General features: G+C 36.9%; 2 protein-coding genes across 2 annotated transcripts; both read left to right on the top strand.

Moving 5' to 3' along the window:
* Positions 1 to 11355, top strand: LOC106060341 (uncharacterized). The gene is made up of 5 exons (XM_013218174.2): positions 1 to 242; positions 5786 to 5846; positions 6994 to 7284; positions 7706 to 7813; positions 9679 to 11355. Exons 2-5 carry the CDS (start codon positions 5838 to 5840, stop codon positions 9997 to 9999), a joined length of 729 nt encoding a protein of 242 aa, XP_013073628.2. The 5' UTR covers positions 1 to 242; positions 5786 to 5837; the 3' UTR covers positions 10000 to 11355.
* Positions 11356 to 16961: 5606 nt separating this feature from the next.
* Positions 16962 to 18029, top strand: LOC106060336 (probable G-protein coupled receptor B0563.6). Its single transcript, XM_013218167.2, has one exon. The coding sequence runs from the start codon at positions 16962 to 16964 to the stop codon at positions 18027 to 18029; it is 1068 nt and encodes a 355-aa protein (XP_013073621.2).
* The last annotated feature ends 7059 nt before the right edge of the window (positions 18030 to 25088 follow it).

Genomic DNA, 25088 nt, shown 5'->3' with positions numbered 1-25088 from the left:
CTTGCTGTAATAAACATTTCAACAGTGTTTTTTACTTTGCTATCAGCGGATTAGTGTTACACACGCGAGACACACTTTATTGGACCTATAACTACAACCTGGGTTTAACAGAGGGAAAGACCTGGGTGGAATTATTGAAAACTAGGTGGAGACACAGAACAGATTGACCCAAGACCTGAAACACAAATATCAATATTGATATTATTACGTTGTGTTGTGTGAGGGACTGAACTGCAGCACAGGTAACAGTACATTTTAGTGACCTCAATTATTGATAATTTTTAAAGAAAGTTATTAATAACAACAAAAAAAAACTAAAACTAAATGAAAAATACTTATTTTATTCTTGGTAAACAAGTTATACGGACAAAAAACTCAAAAATATTTACGTATAATCAATCATAAATGAAAAGGCTATAATTAAATTTCCATATTAATGAAATCATTTAAAAACTGAAAAAAATCACCAAGGTTTATTAAAAGATTTTTTTTTACAAATTTAACATGTACAAAAAACTAAAATGCTATTTAAACTTAGGCCAATATTTGAATACGCATCCCCTGTTTGGGACCCCTCAACTCAAGAAAACATTAAGAAACTGAAATAGAACAGTGAGATTTATAACAAACGAATATTCACATGATTAGATTAACACCATCAGTAAAATCAGTTAAATGTTGTGACACTTCAGGACAGAAGAATAAAGAGGAAAATTAACATCTAGTACAATTAAACAGCTAGTACAATTAAACATCTAGGACAATTAAACAGCTAGTACAATTAAACAGCTAGGACAATTAAACAGCTAATACAATTAAACAGCTAGTACAATTAAACATCTAGGACAATTAAACATCTAGGACAATTAAACATCTAGTACAATTAAACAGCTAGTACAATTAAACATCTAGGACAATTAAACAGCTAGTACAATTAAACAGCTAGGACAATTAAACAGCTAATACAATTAAACAGCTAGTACAATTAAACATCTAGGACAATTAAACATCTAGGACAATTAAACAGCTAGTACAATTAAACAGCTAGTACAATTAAACAGCTAGTACAATTAAACATCTAGTACAATTAAACATCTAGTACAATTAAACATCTAGTACAATTAAACAGCTAAAACAATTAAACATCTAGTACAATTAAACATCTAGTACAATTAAACATCTAGTACAATTAAACATCTAGTACAATTAAACAGCTAAAACAATTAAACATCTAGTACAATTAAACATCTAGTACAATTAAACATCTAGTACAATTAAACAGCTAAAACAATTAAACATCTAGTACAACTAAACATCTAGTACAATTAAACATCTAGTACAACCATGAACTATACTAACTAAACATCTAGTACAATTAAACAGTTAGTACAACTAAACATCTAGTACAATTAAACATCTAGTACAATTAAACAGTTAGTACAACTAAACATCTAGTACAATTAAACAGCTAGTACAACTAAACAGTTAGTACAACTAAACATCTTGTACAACTAAACATCTAGTACAACTAAACAGCTAGTACAACTAAACAGCTAGTACAACTAAACAGCTAGTACAGCTAAACAACTAGTACAACTAAACAGCTAGTACAACTAAACAGCTAGTACAACTTAACAGCTAGTACAACTAAACAACTAGTACAAATTAAACAGCTAGTACAACTATAGCTAGTACAGCTAAACAGCTAGTAAAGCTAAACAGTTGGTACAACTAAAAAGCTAGTACAACTAAACAGCTAGTACAACTAAACAGCTAGTACAGCTAAACAACTAGTACAACTAAACAGCTAGTACAACTAAACAGCTAGTACAACTTAACAGCTAGTACAACTAAACAACTAGTACAAATTAAACAGCTAGTACAACTATAGCTAGTACAGCTAAACAGCTAGTAAAGCTAAACAGCTAGTACAACTAAACAGCTAGTACAACTAATCAGCTAGTACAACTAAACAGCTAGTACAACTAAACATCTAGTACAACTAAACAGCTAGTACAACTTAACCGAGGTAGGCGTATCGAGTTCTTAGTAAAATATGCAGGAACAAACTTCCTTTGAAGCCAAATTTGAATGCAACACTTATTGATCAATGTACAAGGTTTAACTCACTACAAACGCTCGTCCTCTCTGTCTGACGTCTGTCGGTAAAACATCCGTCTACTAAAACACCCGTGGCTTATATTAACGTGAATTATGCAAGACCATCTCGTGATTTCATCAGACACGCTAGGAACTACAGCACCAAAAACATTTCGCTCCCCTTTCCTCTTCGTTACCTGTGGAAACAGTCCATAGACTGAAACTTCAAGATATTCAGGTAACTCAGCAACTCGTAGATCTGCTGTGAGTGTTCAGGCTTTAGAATCAGAACTGATGCCACAGATTAACAAGTTCTGGAGATACTGTTCAGTCTGATAGCGTTCTATTTGTAGCCTGTCCCAGAGGTTCAGCTTACTTGTAGGCACCCTATTAATTATAGCGGAGACGTCTCAAGGCTCATGCAGGTATAACATTATATAGGATGGCTGCCTGGTCGTACGGTATGCGCGCTGGGCTGTCGTTCGGTTGTCTCGATGGTCCTGGGTTCATACCCCGCCCTCTGCCATCCCCCGTCGTCCTGTGGGAGGTTTGGACTAGGAAGTAGATTATCTTCAACTCTGCAAGAACATCAGCACATGAAAAACATTTTACAAACATTTTACAAACATTTTACAAACATTTTACAAACATTTTACAAACATTTTACAAACATTTAACAAACACGTGTAGCTTTATAACAATAACAATATAGACGCAAACACGAACAGCATTCACACACGAAACGTACACACACGCGCGCACACACACACGACCAGCGCTTTAGGAGGTTACTGTGTACTTCTCAGTGACAGCGGTCTTGATGCACCCGGACTGAAAGTGGAATAAAGAAGTTTTAAAATCTTTCTGTTCTAGTCTTAGGGAAGAAGAGACGACCACTTCGTCCATCGCTGAACCTTGGTTTTAATAGGGGCTAATGATCTTGAAGGCATCTTTCATCCTTGGTTTTAATAGGTGCTAATGATCTTCAAGGCATCTTTCATCCTTGGTTTTAATAGATGCAAATGATCTTGAAGGCATCTTTCATCCTTGGTTTTAATAGGTGCAAATGATCTTCAAGGCATCTTTCATCCTTGGTTTTAATGAGTGCAAATGATCTTCAAGGCATCTTTCATCCTTGGTTTTAATAGGTGCAAATGATCTTCAAGGCATCTTTCATCCTTGGTTTTAATAGGTGCAAATGATCTTGAAGGCATCATTCATCCTTGGTTTTAATGAATGCAAATGATCTTGAAGGCATCTTTCATCCTTGGTTTTAATAGGTGCAAATGATCTTCAAGGCATCTTTCATCCTTGGTTTTAATAGGTGCAAATGATCTTGAAGGCATCTTTCATCCTTGGTTTTAATGAGTGCAAATGATCTTCAAGGCATCTTTCATCCTTGGTTTTAATAGGTGCAAATGATCTTCAAGGCATCTTTCATCCTTGGTTTTAATAGGTGCAAATGATCTTGAAGGCATCTTTCATCCTTGGTTTTAATGAATGCAAATGATCTTGAAGGCATCTTTCATCCTTGGTTTTAATAGGTGCAAATGATCTTGAAGGCATCTTTCATCCTTGGTTTTAATAGGTGCAAATGATCTTGAAGGCATCTTTCATCCTTGGTTTTAATGAATGCAAATGATCTTCAAGGCATCTTTCATCCTTGGTTTTAATAGGTGCAAATGATCTTCAAGGCATCTTTCATCCTTGGTTTTAATGAATGCAAATGATCTTCAAGGCATCTTTCATCCTTGGTTTTAATAGGTGCAAATGATCTTCAAGGCATCTTTCATCCTTGGTTTTAATGAGTGCAAATGATCTTCAAGGCATCTTTCATCCTTGGTTTTAATAGGTGCAAATGATCTTCAAGGCATCTTTCATCCTTGGTTTTAATAGGTGCAAATGATCTTGAAGGCATCTTTCATCCTTGGTTTTAATGAATGCAAATGATCTTGAAGGCATCTTTCATCCTTGGTTTTAATAGGTGCAAATGATCTTCAAGGCATCTTTCATCCTTGGGTTTAATGAGTGCAAATGATCTTGAAGGCATCTTTCATCCTTGGTTTTAATAAGTGCAAATGATCTTGAAGGCATCTTTCATCCTTGGTTTTAATAGGTGCAAATGATCTTCAAGGCATCTTTCATCCTTGGTTTTAATGAGTGCAAATGATCTTCAAGGCATCTTTCATCCTTGGTTTTAATAGGTGCAAATGATCTTCAAGGCATCTTTCATCCTTGGTTTTAATAGGTGCAAATGATCTTGAAGGCATCTTTCATCCTTGGTTTTAATGAATGCAAATGATCTTCAAGGCATCTTTCATCCTTGGTTTTAATAGGTGCAAATGATCTTGAAGGCATCTTTCATCCTTGGTTTTAATAGGTGCAAATGATCTTGAAGGCATCTTTCATCCTTGGTTTTAATGAATGCAAATGATCTTGAAGGCATCTTTCATCCTTGGTTTTAATAGGTGCAAATGATCTTGAAGGCATCTTTCATCCTTGGCTTTAATGAATGCAAATGATCTTCAAGGCATCTTTCATCCTTGGTTTTAATAGGTGCAAATGATCTTCAAGGCATCTCTCATCCTTGGTTTTAATGAGTGCAAATGATCTTCAAGGCATCTTTCATCCTTGGTTTTAATAGGTGCAAATGATCTTCAAGGCATCTTTCATCCTTGGTTTTAATAGGTGCAAATGATCTTGAAGGCATCTTTCATCCTTGGTTTTAATGAATGCAAATGATCTTGAAGGCATCTTTCATCCTTGGTTTTAATAGGTACAAATGATCTTCAAGGCATCTTTCATCCTTGGTTTTAATGAGTGCAAATGATCTTGAAGGCATCTTTCATCCTTGGTTTTAATAAGTGCAAATGATCTTCAAGGCATCTTTCATCCTTGGTTTTAATAGGTGCTAATGATCTTCAAGGCATCTTTCATCCTTGGTTTTAATAGGTGCAAATGATCTTCAAGGCATCTTTCATCCTTGGTTTTAATAGGTGCTAATGATCTTCAAGGCACCTTTATGACAAAGTTCTTCAAGAGAGAATGGAACCAATGTTTGAGTGATATAAGGCTGCTTTAAAAATAGTTTATTTAGTTGATGTCTTTGTGTCATTGAAGTATTACTATACAATACCGTACCGTACCGTACCATAACTTTCCGTACCGTACCATACCATACCAATACCAATACCAAACCATACCATACCATAACATACCAATACCATACCATACCATACCATACCATACCATACCATAACATAACATACCATAACATACCATACCATAACATACCATACTCAACAGACTTGAGGCTAGACCTTGTAGGATAAGGTTTTACTTCAATAAATACGTCACCATTTTTTTTTACAAAGCGACAACACAGTAACACAGTAACGACAGACGACCAACAGAGCACAGTTGAATACATACACAATCAAATGCAGACAGGATTATAGTTACAAATAGAACACTCGAGTCCCTTTTTTAAAAAGTTTATTGACTGGATTTTTATTAGTCTTAAACTTGTTTTACATTTTATGTCATTATGGCCAGGCAATGGAGCGATTCATTTTTAATCACAGTTTGAAACAGTTGATGATATTTTGAAAATACATGTTTTATTTCCTGACTTCATTGCATTTGTTTGAAGTTAGTTTTAACTCCTTTGATTTGATTCTCATAGCCTGCCATTGACTTGACGTAACTTTCAGGATTATAAGCCAAGGAAGACAACTATGAGTCAGGTTAGTGAGGACAACTTTCATCTTGGTTCGGTTAAAAAATTGTGAAAAATGATTTATAACTTCTCCCTAAATTTATAGGTATAAAATTCCCTCTCCTTGCAACGTCAATATGGAGACGTTTTTATTTATCTTATCTTAATCTTATTAGATACTGACATTACTTACAAAGAGAAGATAATTACGTCCTACGCATTTAATGCGTCAATCTTACCATACATGTTAATCAATGATCGTTTCCTGGCTGTGTTACCAGGATAAGTAAACTCTCACCCCAATGGGTACGGGAAGACTACCTCATTAACTATGCTGATTTATTATATTCTGTTACTAAGTTAAAATAAATTAGTAATAAGTTTTAATTCACATTCCTTAATATTATTTGATTGTATATTCATTCCAACTCAAAATTGGTGTTATTATACATCTTGAAAATAAATATCACAAAGATGTGTAGTCATTAAGTAGAAAAATAAAAGGAACCGACATTAGGACCGAGGAACAGCATTTCAGATTAAAATTAACAACCGGGGAACCAAATATCTATGCCCAAGTCTTCTCATCACATAGAAGCAAGTACATAGAGCAGTGATTCCCAAAGTGGTCTATATAGACCCCCAAGGGTCTATGAAGACTTCCAAGGGGTCTACGAGTCAAAAAAGTTTTTTTCAGCGTTACAAAAATTGTAAAATGAGGTACACATAGACCCCATGATGACCTGCCAACTATCGTAAAAAAACGAGAGCTTAAAATCTATGGCCATATTACAAGTTGTTCGGGACTCGCAAAGACCTTCCTTCAGGGAACAGTACCAGGAAAAAAAAGAAGAGGCAGACAGAAAAAGCGATGGGATGACAACATGAAAGAATGGACGGGCCTGCCATTGAAAGAGGTTCTAATTAATGCAAAAGACAGAGAGGAATGTAGAAAGACGGTCGACGAGTCTTGCATGGTGCCCCAACGGTTCAATAAACTAATGGGTAGGTAAAAGGTAAAACACATAGCTTAAAAGTTTGGGAATATCTGCTCTAATGACACTAGGGAAGAAGAAGGAGCACTTGTACTAATTCGTCATAGTATAAAAGTAAAATTTAAAATATGATCATTGACTATCAGCACACTTACCTTATGATTTTGTTCTACACTACAGGTACTCGGACCTCACCGCAATGAGGACCACGAAATGTTGGTCCCACCAGAAGATCAGAGGCGGACCAGATGGAGTGCTGAAAACTCTTCGGGCCCTGTAGCAACTGTCAATGACGAGCCCTTGCTGAATGCAGAGTACCAGAAGCCAACCACTGTTACCTATCCAAACCAAACTTCTGTTGGCTACCCTTATCCAACTCCTCCTGGCTACTATCAACAACCTCCTGCTGGACACCCTCAACAATCTTCTGCTAACAGTGTAGTCGTTGTCCAGCCTGGCACATCAACCACAGTAAAACAATAAAAAAAAAATGGTTTATGCTCACACAGTTCTTAAAAAATCTGGCTATAGTCTTATTATCAACTATTTCTACGAAGCTTATACAACTCACACTGTCTGTCTGTCTGTCTGTCTGGGTGGAATGTTGTACACGCTATTTCTCCCATTTGCCATTCTCGGATGAAGTTGAAACTTTGGAAAATTATTTATTGTACCAAACAAAATAAAAATCAATAAAAAATTAACCAATTATTCAACTCATTTCTGGTAATTAATTTTTGAGTTTAATATCGAAAAAAGGAAAATAACTTCTACATAATTGAGAGATATAATTGTAATGGGGCCTTATTCCACATATATAAGCTTTTTTTTTTTAAGAATCACTAGGTTGATCTGTGTTTTTTTTCTTATTTTACTTGGTTATTTTTTTCAGCCTGTGTATAACACTGGACACGCTACAGACTACACTGTGTTTAGTATATTTGTGACTCTGTGTTGTTGCCCACCCATGGGGATCTGCGCCTTGATTGATGCAAGAGATGTGAGTATTTGTGATGGTCCCAGACTGGTCTTTAAACCCTTTGTCTTTCTCTAACTACAGACATTTCCTTCTTCTTCTTTGTTCTCATTGTTATGTTGGAGTGTTCAGATGACTAGACCAATACATGAGATGAACTGTGCAGTGGTTTCCAAATCAGGGAGCTCTCCATATAGTTTTCTTTCTATTGGGGTGTTTTGGGGCCAGTGTCTTATACTGGCCTCTTGGTAAAGAGAGCAATTTCGGAGGACGCGGTCGGCATTCTCTGGTGATACTCCACATGGGCAGATTTCACTGGTTCCAATTTTGAGCTTCCGGAACATGTGTTGTCGCATTCTGTTGTGTCCGGTCCTGAGTCGAAAGATTAGACGTTGGTCTTGTCGGGATAGCTAGTAAGCGTCATCTTTCTTGTGATTTGGATGGGAGCGCGTCCATTTCTCATTTATTTTATTTACAATTAATTTCTTCATTTCTACTGGATAGAGTGCAGAGTTTATTTGTGAGTTAGTTCTCCCACTCTTGGCGAGTGTGTCAGCCTTCTCATTTCCTTCTAGTTGTATATGAGCTGGTATACAGACATGGTAATCATGTTATATTTATGCATGTGAGCACCCATGTTTATGGAGTGTGTGTGTGTGTGTGGTGTTTCCATGGTAACGGTGGAAGACGCTAACAATTGGCTGTGAATGACGCATAATAGGTGGCATTGTCGTCATTTGGTCTTAGGGGAGACAACTCCAAAACGTGAGACTGAAAGGTTGTGTTATTGTAGTGAGTTAGATTTTGTTACAGAATATTATTAATTAAGTCAGGTACATTTGTTTCGTGTCTTATATATATGAATACATTGATATTATAAATAAAGTGTTATTTAGTTTGTTCACAAAAGGAAGTTATTCAAGTTATTGGAAGTTGTTTTACTTTAGATATATTACGCATACAACAGTTTAGTCGTATACCAGCAGTTTGGTGCTGATAACAATGGCAGGTAACAACAACTCACTAATGCAGCGGTTCTCAACCTTTTAGGCTCGGCGACTCCTTTTTATAATCCCCCACTGTGCTGCGACCCCCCCCACACACACACACACAGCAATAGAAGAATAGACAAAACAATCCATATTTTCGATGGTCTTAGGCGACCCCTGGCAAATCGTGAATCGACCCCCAAGTGGGTCGCGACCCACAGGCTGAGAACCCCTGCACTAACGACAACCTGTTCAAAGAAGTCTCAACCATCATTGGATTTATGAAATTACTAAATTCACTGGTTTACGGTTTAGTTTATTTCTTTTTTGTATCTTTTTAGTGAATTGGTTTGAAATTGGTTTGACACTAAATTGGACCGCAGAGTGAAGAAGATGGGCCACCAATGTAAATAGAAAAGTTGTAAAGTTCCTCTTTCAGACCTTGTGGTCTATAGGGCAGATGATGTAAATGTCATCTGTGTCTGTGGCCTACGGTTAACGAGGGTGTCATGTGGCCAGCACAACGAACAACCGCCTTTACTTTTCCCCAACTAATGTCATATTTGAACATACCAATGTGCTTTTGTAAATGAATTATTTGTGGATAACTAGAGAAGTCCATTAAATATAATTTTTTTTTTCAATTTTACCTGGAAAATAGTTAGACCCAAAGTTAGTATTTAAAAAGTCGTTCATACTCCCAGATAAGGTCTTAGAAGTGATCCCTTTTTCCTAGTGCCATTAGAGCATTGAACGGGTTGCCTGAGTCAGACAGACACAATGATTTAAATTTACTTGTAAGAATGTCAACATAGGTCAATGACACACGTTTATATTTGTTTTGTGCTTTGTTGCTTAACGCAAAGATATCCAATGACATAAATTTTTGTTTGTTTACAGTCCAAGGCCCATTTGTTGCTAGGCAACACACAGAAAGCCCAAGACCTGGCTCGCAAGTCTCGAAACTGGAACATTGCTGGACTGACCATTGGTGTTGTAACACTGGCTGCCTTGATTATCTTTCTGACCATCTTTTTAGTTAATTCTACTGATCATGCGTGGTCCAGTGGTGGAGAATACAACGGTTGGCATTATCCAGGCCCTTGGGGTACTCTCGGTCCTTATGATACTCCAGGCCCTTATGATACTCCAGGCCCTGGGGATACTCGGGGCCCTGACGATACTCCAGGCCCTTGGGATACACGGGCCCCTTGGAAATAAGGCCTTAAGACTTTTGGCAGTCGCCTTTGCTTAATCTCTGTAACATCAATACATTTAATCTTAGATGTCTGTGTTTGTCTTTATGTAACTTGTTTTTATTCATCTTATTAAACACTCGTTTCAAGATACATTTTTTACAATATTTAAAACCTATGATTGTTTCACCATAGGATGCAATGATCAGACACACATATCTGTATACCATGTGCATGTGATATAATCTGAATGCACATTAAGTTTCTCATATAAACTCACTCTTGTCTGTCTGGTAAAATTTTTTTACACGTAATTTCTTCGACACCCAATCTCGGATCAAGCTGAAATTTTGCTAAATTCTTTCTTTTATCTGACAACACAAAAACCAATAAAAAAAAAATCAACCAATTAGTTAATTAACCATTGGTAATTAATTATTTTGTTTGGTATCTCAAACAAGGGAAAGAAATTGTACTTGACTGCGCTGGTTGAATTAGTCCTCCTTATAGGTCGTGGCTGTAAAGTAAGTAACAAATAATACATGGATATACAATTTCTGTTCTCACACACACCTCACTGGCAGAGTGGACACAATGTCGGCTAGAGTCATGAGTTCGAATTCCAGTCACCCTTTAAAAAAAATGCTTACGATTATTATTATTATTATAGCTTTTATATAGCGCTACTTTCATGCTTATAGCATGCTCAGAGCGCTTTTGGTCCAATCTCATTTGTGGACCAGTGGGGGGGATGGGGTATCTAGGAGTTGGTTTTCCGTGCTGCCTTTGGGCGCTCAGTAAACACAACTCTGCCCGAGTCGGGTGTCGAACCTCGAGCCCCCTTCTAGGTAGCCAAGCCAAGTTCAAGCGCACTTGCCCTCTCGACCACGCTTCCCACCATTACGATAAATTTCCCCCAGACACCACCCTCCCCCCATGTTTCCAAATGGTCCAGATGGATCATATCGTAATTGAGAAAGCTATAAGCATGAAATAACGCTAAATAAAAACAATCGGTTAAAATATTTCTCATCACACAGATTCATTGCTGTTGGTGTCGATCCAATACGCACTCATTTACAGGGCTCATTCAAAACTAATTGAAATAATTACACTTAATTTATGCTTTTTTTTTTTTAATTTTTTTTAATGCTTTTCTTGTTCTGATTTGTAGACAAATCGAAATTAGTTTGAATTGTGTTCACCAATAACTAACTGCACAACTGATTACAAATATGTAAAAAAAAAACGAATATAGGTCTACTAATTAGAAATCTATATAAACTGCTCTATGCTTTTGTTTTCCTTTGTATTAAAAATAAAATTTTAAAAAAAGTGTATTTTGTTTTCCTTTGTATTAAAAATAAAATTTAAAAAAAAAGTGTATTTTGTTTTCCTTTGTATTAAAAATAAAATTTAAAAAAAAAGTGTATTTTGTTTTCCTTTGTATTAAAAATAAAATTTAAAAAAAAGTGTATTTTGTTTTCCTTTGTATTAAAAATAAAATTTAAAAAAAAAGTGTATTTTGTTTTCCTTTGTATTAAAAATAAAATTTAAAAAAATGTGTATTTTGTTTTCCTTTGTATTAAAAATAAAATTTAAAAAAAAAGCGTATTTTGTTTTCCTCTGCTTTATTTATGTTTTAAAAATCATAACCCTCTTTTTTTTTTCTACTATCAATTACGTAATCTCATTTGGGTATCTAGAGAAACACAGAGATTATGGAAGACAAAAAAACTTAAAAATATAGGTTAGGGTCGAAACCCGAAACCGGCCATCTCGCGAACTGGCCATTTTTGCTTCACATTGAACGGCCAATGCACGAAATGGTCATATTTCAATCACCCTGTCACCCTAAAAAGATTTGAATCACCCAGTCACACTAAAAAGATTAAAATAAATTATTACAATAAAAAAAAAAGATTTGACTCACACTTAAAAAATTAAATCACGCAGTTAGCCTCAAAAGATTTGAACCCCCCACTCGCTCTGAAATGAATCACCAATGTTCAATTCGTATCTTGTTGATGTCTAAGGGCTGAGCCGAAGGCTCTTCGAGCCCTAAGTTTGAAAATAAACCTGCTTGGACGCCAAACAGTAAAAAAAAAAAAAACCTGTGTGAACACAGTTCTGTTTGGGAGAGACCCTAGACAATGCCTATGTAAAGCATTGCTGTTGACCGATGCATTTGGCCCCCAACGCGTGGGCTAGACACGGCCGAATGCCGAGAATACACCGGGATCTTCTGCCATTTTCCTTCAATGTACCAAGCTAACTGTGCGGGACCCGCCATTTATGTAACGGTCCCTTTGAGGAACAGCGCATGGATTGGTGACAGGTTTGTGGGGACTTTTTTTACAACCCCGCCCGTGCAATGAGTGGACTCTCGTCTACCCGTGGGCATCCCCACGGGAGTCTTGTGTTGCTACCCATTTAGCCTAACCACTTCCTCTAATGGCCGTTTCCACGCGGGCGCCACGATGAGGCAGGGCAACGTGCCCGCGCAATTCCTATCTTGCCTACACAGTAGGCAACTAGTTGTACTCTAAAACGCAAGTCAAACATGTTAACGGACCCTCCCCTAACCCCGTCTAGACTGTACAACACGGTCAAGGTCAAACAATGAGCATTACAAAGAAATTGTAAATACATTTTTTTTTGTATTGATTATATGTGTTGATGTCCTGGTGACCAAATTTCTAATTGTGAATAATTTCAACCAGAAATATTCAAATATTTTAAAGCTTTTTTTTTGTTTGTTGTACATTTCAAAACGTTATCATGTTACGGATTATTTTTGTTTATAGATTAGATTTCTCGATGCGCTATGAGAGTATCACGCGTCTTGACCAGTTGTGAAAGGGGGAGGGAAGAAGGGGGGTATCTTGTTGAAATTTTACATGTTCGTTTTTTAAATGCATAAAAAAAAGTCCACTCAGGGCGCGAGTCATCAAGGGGGACTAATTCAACTCATACCACCGCATCTGTCAAGTATGATTTCTTTCCCTTGTTCATGATAGCAAACAAAGTAATTAATTACCAATAATTAATAAACTAATTGGTCAATTTTTTTTTTCATTGATTCTTGCGTTCTCTGGTAAAGAGTAAAAGAAAAAATTGAGCGCAACCTTCAGCTTAATTCGAGATTGGGTGTCGGAGAAATCATGTGTACTAATTTTTTAGCAGACAGACTGAGTAGGTTGATATAAGCTTTGTACAAGAAAAAAAAAAAACCAAACAAAGAAGTACAATTTACAGTCTTAATCATTGAAAAAGTGGCTATGCCATGGTACAGCGATCCTAGACAGACATCTGCCTGGATGGCTGCCGGGTCGTGCGGTTTGCGCGCTGGACTGTCGTTTGGATTTATCGATGATCCCGGGTTCAAACCCTGCCCGCTCCCTTCCCGCGTCGTCCTGCGGGAGGTTTGGACTAGAAAGTAAACTATCTTCAACTCTGAAGGAACTTCCGAAACATGTCAAACAAACAGATATAGTTCTAGCTAGGACAGACGTAGGCTAGAACTGTTCTTGTATGTTTGAGTTCCTGTGCACTAACATTAGCAGACGATCCTTCTAGGTCAGCGGTTCTCAACCTTTTGAGCTCGGCGACCCCTTTTTATAAACCCACACTCTGCCGCGACCCCCTCCCCCCCCCCCCCCGCATACACACCCCGCAATAGAAGAATAGACAAAACAATCAATTTTTTTCGATGGTCTTTGGCGACCCCTGGCAAATCTTCAATCGACCCACAAGGGGGTTTTGACCCACATGTTGAGAAGCCCTGTTCTAGAAGCAGAAGAGAGTACAGGTTACAGGTGCATCAAGCATATCGGTCAGCACGTGCAAGAGGTATCGCTGGAAATTGTCAGAAATTAATACAATTATATTAAAATACATTTACATCTCCTCGCTTCCACTGCGTCTATACAAATTCAAAATGTCAACTAAATTACTGTAGATCATTATATATTTATTTCTGCTACCCGTAATTATAAATATTATTCTCAAAGGAGGAAGCTAATTATATGCCTTATTGATTATAGTCACAAAACTAAACAAACTTTCCAATGTAGATAATTATAGAATCGAATATCTTGTCACGTGACTACGAGAAGCAGTACTATATCTGTCATTATGTTCTTGCTGAATTAATTAGCTGTTGTTGTGCTCATACTCTTCTGCTAATTTAAAAAAAATTAATTGAGACATGCTTTTCCAAAGTATTGAACTGATTCCTAGTACCACTATCCTACTAAAATCAATCAATCAATTAATAGTGGTAATAGTTCAAAGGATACTTACCTTAATTACTGAATGTAGACCTTATATAGTAGTTAATCAATGTCAGAAATTGGGTTTGTCAGGTACTTCCCTTAGCTCGATCCTAAAACACTTCACATGGACACTAGCGCTGTTAATTATTGACGAAAATTTAACGAAACCTTTGGAATCAGCGATGACAAGAATTCTTGAAAGTCTTTAGGTCACTTGGTATGAGTAATTAGAGCAGTCACACTAGGACAGTGTTGGTGGTTTGGTTGTAGCTCTAGACAGCTAGTCCTACTAAACCAGGTTGTAATTCTTGATAGCTAGTCCAGCTAAAGCAGGTTGTAGCTCTAAACAGCTAGTCAAGCTAAACCAGCTGCTGTATATCTAGACAGCTAGTTCATCTAAGCCTGCTTGTAACTCTAGACAACTAGTCCAGCTAAAGCAGGTTGTAGCTCTAAACAGCTAGTCAAGCTAAACCAGCTGCTGTATATCTAGACAGCTAGTTCATCTAAGCCTGCTTGTAACTCTAGACAACTAGTCCAGCTAAAGCAGGTTGTAGCTCTAAACAGCTAGTCAAGCTAAACCAGCTGCTGTATATCTAGACAGCTAGTTCATCTAAGCCTGCTTGTAACTCTAGACAACTAGTCCAGCGAAATCAGTTTGTAGCTCTACACACTTAGCTCATCTAAACCAGGTTGCAGATCTAGACAGCTAGTCCAACTGAACCAGGTTGTAACTCTAGACAGCTAGTCCAACTAAACCTACCTGTAGCTCTAGAAAGCTAGTCCAACTAAACCTACCTGTAGCTCTAGACAAGCTATTCCTACTAAACCTACCTGTGGCTCTAGACAGCTAGTCCAACTAAACCTACCTGTAGCTCTAGACATCTAGTCCAACTAAACCTACCTGTAACTCTAGACAGCTAGTCCAACTGAACCAGGTTGTAGCTCTAGGCAGCTAGTCCAACTAAACCTACCTGTAGCTCTAGACAGCTAGTCCAACTAAACCAGATTAAATACAAGAATTCCTTCTGTCTCACAGCCTGCACATTTCAACAGACTTCCATCCGCTGTTAACATCTATTTATAACCCAATGGTCATACCCCTGGTTACATCAGGATATATTCAAAAAATCACAAGTAGGTTCACAAACTCCATTACAAAAGCGACCTGATCGAATGTAGTATTTTTTTTAATTTAAATTAACAATACAAGTTGCTTACATTTTGTCGTCTGCACTATTTTTAGTATTCAAAACGTCGTTTGTTTTAATGATAATAGGCATGGTTTTTATATTTATACATAAAAAGGACTTAAATCTATAAATAAATAAATTAATTAATCAATAGATTAATTTGATGATATTACTCCGCCTAGTCACTAGCCTCCCCCCAAACTCGAAATAGAAAGTAAAGTAATACAAGTCTACATTCATAATTACAGTACGTTTTTTTTTTAAAGGAAAACTCATTTAGCTCTTCGCCAGAGCTTGAACTCTAGAGCATAAAGACCTCAAAGTGATGTACTTAAACACTGATATATGTTAAATTCAATATCCTATTCAAAACAAAAGATGAGTAACCAGAAGTCATTGAGCATCTCCGCTGAACTAAATGTTCGAAACTAAATCATTAGAACTGAAACCTTAAAACTAATAATTTAAAAGATTTATTACAAAATAGAAAACTAAGGATTTAAAAGATTTATTACAAAATAGAAAACTAAGGATTTAAAATTTGAACAGTTAAAACATTCCTTAAACGATATTCCTGTATAATTTCCTCACTGAAATTCGTTACGTATTGAATAAAAAAAAAACACTACAAAATACGGATAGTAGAAAAAATATTAGAGAAGAGCAGAGTCGCACATCACCAGCTGGACATCAGTGTTCATTCCCAACGAGACATCAGTGTTCATCCCCAGCTGTACATCAGTGTTCATCCCCAGCTGGACATTAGCGTTCATCCCCAGCTGGACATCAGTGTTCATCCCCATCTGGACATCAGCGTTCATCCCCATCTGGACATCAGCGTTCATCCCCAGCTGGACATCAGTATTCATCCTCAGCTAGACATCAGTGTTCATCCCCAGCTGGACATCAGTGTTCATCCCCATCTGGACATCAGCGTTCATCCCCAGCTGGACATCAGCGTTCATCCCCAGCTGGACATCAGTGTTCATCCCCAGCTGGACATCAGCGTTCATCCCCAGCTGGACATCAGTGTTCATCCCCAGCTGGACATCAGCGTTCATCCCCATCTGGACATCAGCGTTCATCCTCAGCTGGACATCAGCGATCATCAAGGCTGAGCATAACTTTGTTGTCTTAGCGACGTATTTAAATAGATATAGTCGCGTCACTTAGTTAAGTCCCTTGGTAGTGTTTTTGTATAGATAATTATAGTTTGTAATTAAGTGAGTAACTAACGAAGTGATCTTTCTGAAATTTGAATCAAATGTGCTGTCACGCAGCTCGAGTTAATTTGCGAATTTTTAATTTGATAGACTATTTAAAAGTTGTCAAAATAAACATTTCAAATTTCTAACCATGTCAAAAGATAGGTGAGTGGTAACGATTGAAAAAAAAAATGATGATGTTATTTGCTATATTTACATCCGATGTTTGAATTACGCTTGGTAAAACTATTGTCATTAAAAACTTCTTAAAGAACTCTTCGACAAGTTACAGCGTATTGTGATAGGAAAATTACAATGGCTCTTAACATGACTAATTTGACCTCTGGTCAAGACTCTTATAATCCATGCTGGACACCGCTGGTCAGTGATTTTGTAGTCATCATGTTCCTGTTGATCAATCACGTGATCTTGAGCTCGTGCCTCTGCGTCACAGGAATTGTGGCGAACGTCATCAATATTTGCGTGTTTCTGAAGCAAGGTCTCGGCACCTCGACCAGCATCAGCTTCTTCTCGCTCTCCGTGGCTGACCTTTTGGGCCTCGTGACCTTGTTGTGGTACGACATGTGCCTCAACCCATACCTCGCCAACCTTGACACTGACATCCTTTTCAAAGAAGTCGCCTACCTAACTTCCGGCTGGCCGCACGGCTGCGCGTCGCGCATCACCAGCTGGACCACTGTGTTCATTACTGCTGAGAGATGTCTATCCATCGCTCTCCCGTTAAAAATCAAGCACGTCATCACCCCGGAGAGGACAACGGCGATTATCATCATCATTTATCTCATCAACATTCTGTCCCTGGTCCCAGAGTACTCGTCGGCTTACTACGACTGGACGTTTAATGTGGCCAAAAACAAAACCGTATTTGGCCTTGTTTTCCGAAGCAACCGGCCACAGACTGCCGGGTTGTCTTTTCTTTTCCACGGCTCTTTCACTCTCATATCCTTTTTCTCCGTGGTGACATTCACCAGTGTCTTAGTCTTGGAGCTAAGGAGAACCTCGAAATGGAGGCAGCGCGCGGTGAACTCTGGGAAGCAGACGGCCACCATGTCAAAACGAGACCGGAAGACGATGATCATGGTTGTGCTCGTGGCCACCTCTTTGATCGTCTGCTTCGTCCCCACCGTGGTGCTGTCCATCGTGACCATCAGCGTTTCTGAGTTTAGCGTTGTGGGGAAAGAGGTCAACCTGTTCAACACGTGCTGGTCATTCGGTTTCCTGCTCCACTCGGTCAACTCTAACGTCCACTTTCTACTCTACTACAAGATGAGCTCCAAATTTAGGTCAACGTTTCAGAACCTCTTTAGAAGAACCGCGGACGCAGTGGACACGCATGACACTCAGTGGGATGACCACATCTAGGCTGTAGGTTTATGTGTCGAACCTTACAAGAGTAGAAACTTGAGTTAAAAACTGAGTCGGTTTGTAGTAAACTAAAGAGCAATAAAAGAAAACTTGCAAGCTGTTTCTCCCTATTCTCACGTCTATTTTTCAAATAACTAAGCCGAGCTATTCAGGGGCGTAGCTAGGAATTCCCATAAAATGAGGGTGGGGGTGGGGGCTTGACCTCTTCTGGGGCCCCTGCATTTAGCGTTATATTTAATTTTTAATGTAAAAACACTAATTTGGCCCCCCCTTTAAGTAGAGACCAGGAGGATTTTCAAATTCTCCTCCTCCCCCATCCTAGCTACGCCACTGGAGCTATTTTTCCTCTCACATTTATTTCTTTTATAACGAAGTGTAGTGTCTTCTGGACGCATACAAAGCTTATGCGGGGCGCATGTGCTCCGCGTGACTATGAGTTAGCTTATTCTTTAAATAAACTTTCCAAAACATGAACCAGGATTTGATTTGAATAACATGACATTGTATTGTGATAGAAATAGTAATTTAATAAAGTTTCATAAAAGTTACATTTTGTTTCGTTTCAATTATGTTAACGAATTATATATATATATATATAGTGTCTTAGACGGACGGACGGACGGACGGACCATCACATATATAATGCCTAGACTGGAAAGCGGAGAAAATTCTTATCCGATAATGATCAGATCACAGACCTATATAAACATAGATTTTTATGTACGTAACTCTTTTTCAAGCTGTAAAGGAAGTCGCCCCGAATCTAGGAAAGTCGATATTTTTTTGTCTTTGAAAACAAATGATCTTCAGCTTAGAAATCTGTGTGATAGTAAGTGTATGTGTTTTGAGTGGCTGGTAGTGCAGTGTGTGTGTGCCTGTGTATGAAATGACCAGTGGACCTTGAGTGTACATGGCTGAGTGAACAGCAATGTGTCAGGACTGTGTGTAGAAGGAGGTCAGTTTTAGAGAACAAGTGGCTGGAGTAAAGAAGATAAATAGAGACGAATAAAATCATTGTGTTTATTGAAGCTCATGTTGTTTTAGTGTCACTTCTTATCTTATATATTACAGACGTTACTTCAAACAAAAAATAATAATTACGTTGGTTGGTCGTTGGTTTTCCTGGCTGAATCAGGCAACCCATTCCATTCTCTAATGGCACTAGGGAAGAAGGAGCGCTTATTGTAGCGTATGGAATAAGAAATGTGCCTCTATATTTGTGTCTTTCTGAGTATTTCATTAGGTTTTGTTTTTCTATTTGTAAGTTATTAAGGTTTAGTGTTTTATGTATTATAGCTACATTACTTTTTATTCTTTTGTCCTGAGGTGTCTCTATGTTAAGTGATGGTGTTACTCTAATCTAATGGAATATTCGTTTGTTATAAATCTCACTACTGTATAGAGAGATTGACCGAGAATAAGAGAGAAAGAGAACACTTCTCTCTCTCTCTCTCTCTCTTTCACTCTCTACATCTCTTTATCTCTCTTTCTCTCTCTACATCTCTCTCTCTCTCTTTCTCTTCATCTCTCTAACTACATCTCGTGATCTCTCTCTCTCTTCATCTCTCTAACCACATCTCATGATCTCTCTCTCTCTACATCTCCCTCTCTCCCCCTCTATAACTCACTCCCCCTCTCTCTTTCTAAACTACTTATAGCTACTATACCTACTATTCCCCCCCCCCCTACATTGTAGGTAGTCTAATCAAATACACTGGAAGGTGTGTGCAGTTAATTTGATCGAGATGTTTCCGCAAGTAAAAGTGTGTGAAAACTAACAGGGCCGGCCATACTAATTGCGGGGCCCATCTTCTAAATATTTTTTACAATAACAACTATTACTACTAATTAGATCATTATACAAACATGTATTATACAACATGCATATGCAGCAAATCAAACGCATATGGCGCTAGTGGGTTAATTAAAGTTACGTCGATCGTATGAAACACTTAAGTATGTTAACCCTATAGCTTTGCAAGTCCTACATATTTAAAAGCCTGTGACAAGAGCGATGACTGATAGTAGTGATATGCTAAATGTAAATTGCGGGGCCCCCGCAAGGCGCGGTGCTAAATTTGTAGCACTCGGTCAAATCGACCTAGGACATGCTATGAAAACTGTAGTTTCTGTCATGTTGTAAAGTAGATGTGTTCCTGTATTATGACCTATTTCTCTTTCTTTGCGATTACATCTTTGTTATGTATATATGTTATGTATATATGTTATAGATATATCTATGTATATATGTTATGCGATTTAAAAAAAAAAAAAGCCTCCTCAAAATATTAAAACAAGGACCACATGAAAGGGGAAGTAAGAAGATCAAAGAATGACGGAAGACGGTTATTACCTCCCTTGGCTGCAGTGACTAAGATCTTATAGACAGACTATGAACTCTGTATGGAAATGAGTCCTTCAGTGCAGAGTAAGATACAGTGTCATTGTATTTACTTTTGTATGACTCAAGCATTGTTTTTAAATCATTTCGAAAGGTAATTGGAACAAATCCCTAGGTGCGATATCGTCAATAGGTATTTAACTTTCTTTATGTTGTTTGTAGAAGTTCAGTTTTATTTAAATAGATATATACCATACTTAATTACTAAAATATTATAGTTAAGCATGATCTCCTGCCATAAAAGGAAAAACGGCAACACGGACAATATGTAATATTACATGTGAAAACACTCATTTGGGGGCCCCCCTAAAACGGGTACCCGGTGGGATTTTCAAATTCTCCCCACCCCTTCCCCCACCCTAGCTATGCCACTGCCTAGATCACAGCTTCAACTCAAGCTCCTAGATCACAGCTTCTACTCAGGCTCCTAGATCACAGCTTCTACTCAGGCTCCTAGATCACAGCTTCAACTCAAGCTCCTAGAACACAGCTTCAACTCAGGCTCCTAGATCACAGCTTCTACTCAGGCTCCTAGATCACAGCCTCTACTCAGGCTCCTAGATCACAGCTTCAACTCAAGCTCCTAGATCACAGCTTCTACTCAGGCTCCTAGATCACAGCTTCCACTCAGGCTCCTAGATCACAGCTTCTACTCAGGCTCCTAGATCACAGCTTCAACTCAAGCTCCTAGATCACAGCTTCTACTCAGGCTCCTAGATCACAGCTTCTACTCAGGCTCCTAGATCACAGCTTCTACTCAGGCTCCTAGATCACAGCCTCTACTCAGGCTCCTAGATCACAGCTTCTACTCAGGCTCCTTAGATCACAGCTTCAACTCAAGCTCCTAGATCACAGCTTCTACTCAGGCTCCTAGATCACAGCTTCTACTCAAGCTCCTGAGACATATCCTCCACCGACAACATCATTCTCTTAAAACCATCTTCTGTTTTGAAGTCATCATCATCTGTATGTCACAAGACAAGATCTGTTTATGGCCTGTGTCTGGTACGCACCATATTCGTCGGCGAGGAACCAGGATTATAACAACATCCTGCGTAGGACGTAATCATCTTCTTTTTTGAAGTAACGTCTGTATAATATAAGATAAGATAAGAACACGGATGTTTCAGTCCCTTTACACCGATGATAATGACGATAATAATAACCCCAAGATGTCCAATCTAAAGAACACACAGTTCTCTTTGCTCTTACTGTGCCCTTGAACTGTAGTGTTACTCAAAGAAATTCGTTTCATAATATCAGATGAAGGTTTGTGTAAAACAGTTTTTAAAACTACTTCAAGGAATGGTAAAATCAATGTTTTATCTACAGTGTTTTCCGTATTTGGCTATAGGTAAAGATATCTTGTAAAATGCTCACAAACCACCATCTTTTCTATATGATGTTGAAGAAAGATTTTGTGAGTCTATTCTGAACTTTTTTTCTCACTTTTCTCTTTTTATCAGGGTGGCATCGTCTCAAATAATCCTCGAGTGTAATTGGTTTCTTATGGTCATAAAAAGGCACTTATTATAGACAATCGCTTATTTAACAAAGAAATAAATAACCAACGTTTTAAAATCAAGATTTCTTTTTGTTAAACATTACTTACATGTAGACAAAATTAACTATTTAAATAAGTATTAAAATTAAATACAACTATTTTACTTTTGAACAAAGGAATGGATATTTATAACTAAGGTACAAATCATTTATAAGTGTTTGAAATAGTTACATAAATGGGGTCTGAACATTAAAGTCATAGACCCCCAATTTACTTTTTCACTTTCGTAGACCCCTTGGAAGTCTTCGTAGACCCCTGGGGGTCTATATAGACCACTTTGGGAATCACTGATCTAGACCAACAATAATACATTTTTGTGATTGGAAATGTTTTAATTCTTTGTTTTTGCTTAGCGCCACTTTTCATGTGGGAAAGGGGGGTAGCTGGGATAAGGCTTCCATGCTGAACAGTCTTTCACTGTTATAAATTTGGCCTTGATAATAAGTATTTGTGTTTTATAGTTTCATGGAAGATAGATTCAATTATTTTTCGTCAACCTGAGTGTTATAGCACAAAAGGGAGGTAATTAAAAAAAAGGAAACCTGTCTCAAAAGGGGAGGAAATCAAAACGGTGATTTGGTCTCTGTGCCACCAGAAGTGAACACTTATAGACTACCGTTGTCAGATGTGTCTTACTTATAAGTGTGTCATACTATCTGAATGAAAGATTTCAAAATAAAATGTTTTGGTTTGGGAGCGAGCCCTAGGTGTCCCTGAAAAAATTATTTTTATTTATTTATGAAGAAAAGAGTTTGAAAATTGGTAGGGTAGAAAAATATGGACAGTCAGTGATAAAAAAATTACAAAATAAACTATGCTATTTAGTATGATGGTTTGCCATGGTAATGGTGCCCATATTGTTTGTTGTATACAAAATAAATGTCTTAATTCTATAAAAATTAAAGGTCACAATTGAATAAAATCTCATTTTAATAAAAGAGAATAGAAATATCTCAAGAGTAACAAAGCCAGAATTCAATATTCAAGTTAAATCTTTTTTTTTTTCTAAACAAATTTTATTTAAAAATTTGTACTACTCTATTTTTTAACATTAAAAAAAAAAAGATAAAATATAAATCAAAATCACAATTATGAAAAAAAGTAAAGAAAATTTGAACAAAAACTCTTTGCATGAGTAAAGTAGATCAAGTTCTGAACAAGTGTTGAAAAGTTCATCCAAATCTGACATCTAAGTGTGAAGAAATTCTTTGTACAGTTCAGTGACATACTAAAAAAAAAAGGATTTTCAGAAAAATGAGTTTAAAGTTAAGATTATTTAGATTGCTGCAAAACAAACAAAAAAAAACAAAAAAAAAAAAACAACCCAGCAAATAATACTCAGCTAAAACAATCATGCTTTATAAGTAGATCTCTTTTTCTCTCTCAACTTGAATTTCTTAAAAGCTTTTGCTACTTTCCTGAATTTCAGATGCTTAAATTTTTTTTTAAGATTATTTAGATTGCTGAAAAAAAACAACAAAAAAACAGCAAATAATACTCAGCTAAACCAATTATGCTTTATAAGTAGATCTCTTTTTATCTCTCAACTTGAATTTCTTAAAAGCTTTTGCTACTTTCCTGAATTTCAGCCGCTTAATTCTTTTCTGCGGGTAGAACCATTCAGTCGTTGCTTCTGGACGACTCAATCAAGACAATGGCCATAAAATGTTTCTTGCAAAATTTACTTGTTCTCATAATTTTTGAGGCGTTAAAGCTAAAGTTTAATTAATAAATAAAGGCAAAAACTGAAACTTTAATTGATAAAGTTAATTTAGTTTTATCGCAAGTACTCCAAACCTTGGTTCGCAGTGACTCGTTGGCATTTTATGAAGTCACAAACAGACATTGTAAGATAGTTGGGCCAGAAAGGCATTTATAAACTGAATTCAAGTATTTAGCAAGTACCAGTACTTCCTAATTCAGAAAGGTGCTAACTTGTATTCTCTGATGACCAAGTCTCAATTTTAGCTATGGCATCATTACAAAGTGAACAAACACTAAAATCCTGTTGGGTACGCACAAAAAATTTTAAAAAAATAAATTCAATTAATAAAAAATGATGAAGAGTAGCCAGCTTTTTGCATGTCAGGCACATTTGTGTCTTTCCTTATGGCTCTGGAGTGGTCAAGAGTTAGTGTAACATATAGGTTTGATTGTTTCACAGACCTCAACCATTATACTTCCGCAGCTTACATTTCCCAGAATGCATTTCCATCGTAGCTAGCTTGCCTGAGAATATAAAGAATATCAAACATTTAAAGACTATATATTTATGAATATTTGAATATTGTTAACAAGAGCCTTGCAATACAACCTACAAAAAAAATACTATAAGCCCTTAGCTGTGTAGTTGATTTCACAAAATATCTTGTCTGAGAATATAAAGAATATCAAACATTTAATGACAATATATTTATGAATATTTGAATATTGTTAACAAATGCCTTGCAATACAACCTACAAAAAAAAACTATAAACCCTTAGTTGTGTAGTTGATCTCACAAAATATCTTGTCTGAGAATATAAAGAATATCAAACATTTAAGGACAATATATTTATGAATATTTGAATATTGTTAACAAATGCCTTGCAATACAACCTACAAAAAAAAAATACCTGTAAACCTTTAGCTGTGTAGTTAATCTCACAACATGTCTTGTAAATTCAAACTGTTATGTTCTCTGACATTTACATTGGTCTCCCATTTAACATCACCCTACTCAAATCAAATAATACATGAATAATGAAATGTATTATTAATTATTATGCCTTAATTTAGGCTTTGAAAAGTTTTCATTTTTTATTCATTGTAAGGTTGACTTGTTCATCCAGGGATCAGTGAGGTCTGCATTAGGGCCTAAATTATTCCATTCATTATGTGTTGTGGATGTTAGATCATTAACTTCTAGAGAAATATAGGGCCTATAACATGTAAACAGTTAATTTAAGCCTGCTATTGAAATGCAGTTGCTTAGATGGTAGGCCTACTCTACTATATAGATCCAGATCAGATCTAGACTAGATCTAATTTATTTTAATCTAGATCTTGGGGTCACTTTTAGTGGTTGGCTTCAGTATCAGATACATCTAA

Source organism: Biomphalaria glabrata, chromosome 2, assembly GCF_947242115.1.
Source record: "Biomphalaria glabrata chromosome 2, xgBioGlab47.1, whole genome shotgun sequence".
Classification (NCBI taxonomy): Eukaryota; Metazoa; Mollusca; class Gastropoda; family Planorbidae; genus Biomphalaria; species Biomphalaria glabrata.
The sequence above is the reverse complement of the archived record's forward strand: the minus strand, read 5'-3'. Positions and strand labels throughout refer to the sequence as shown.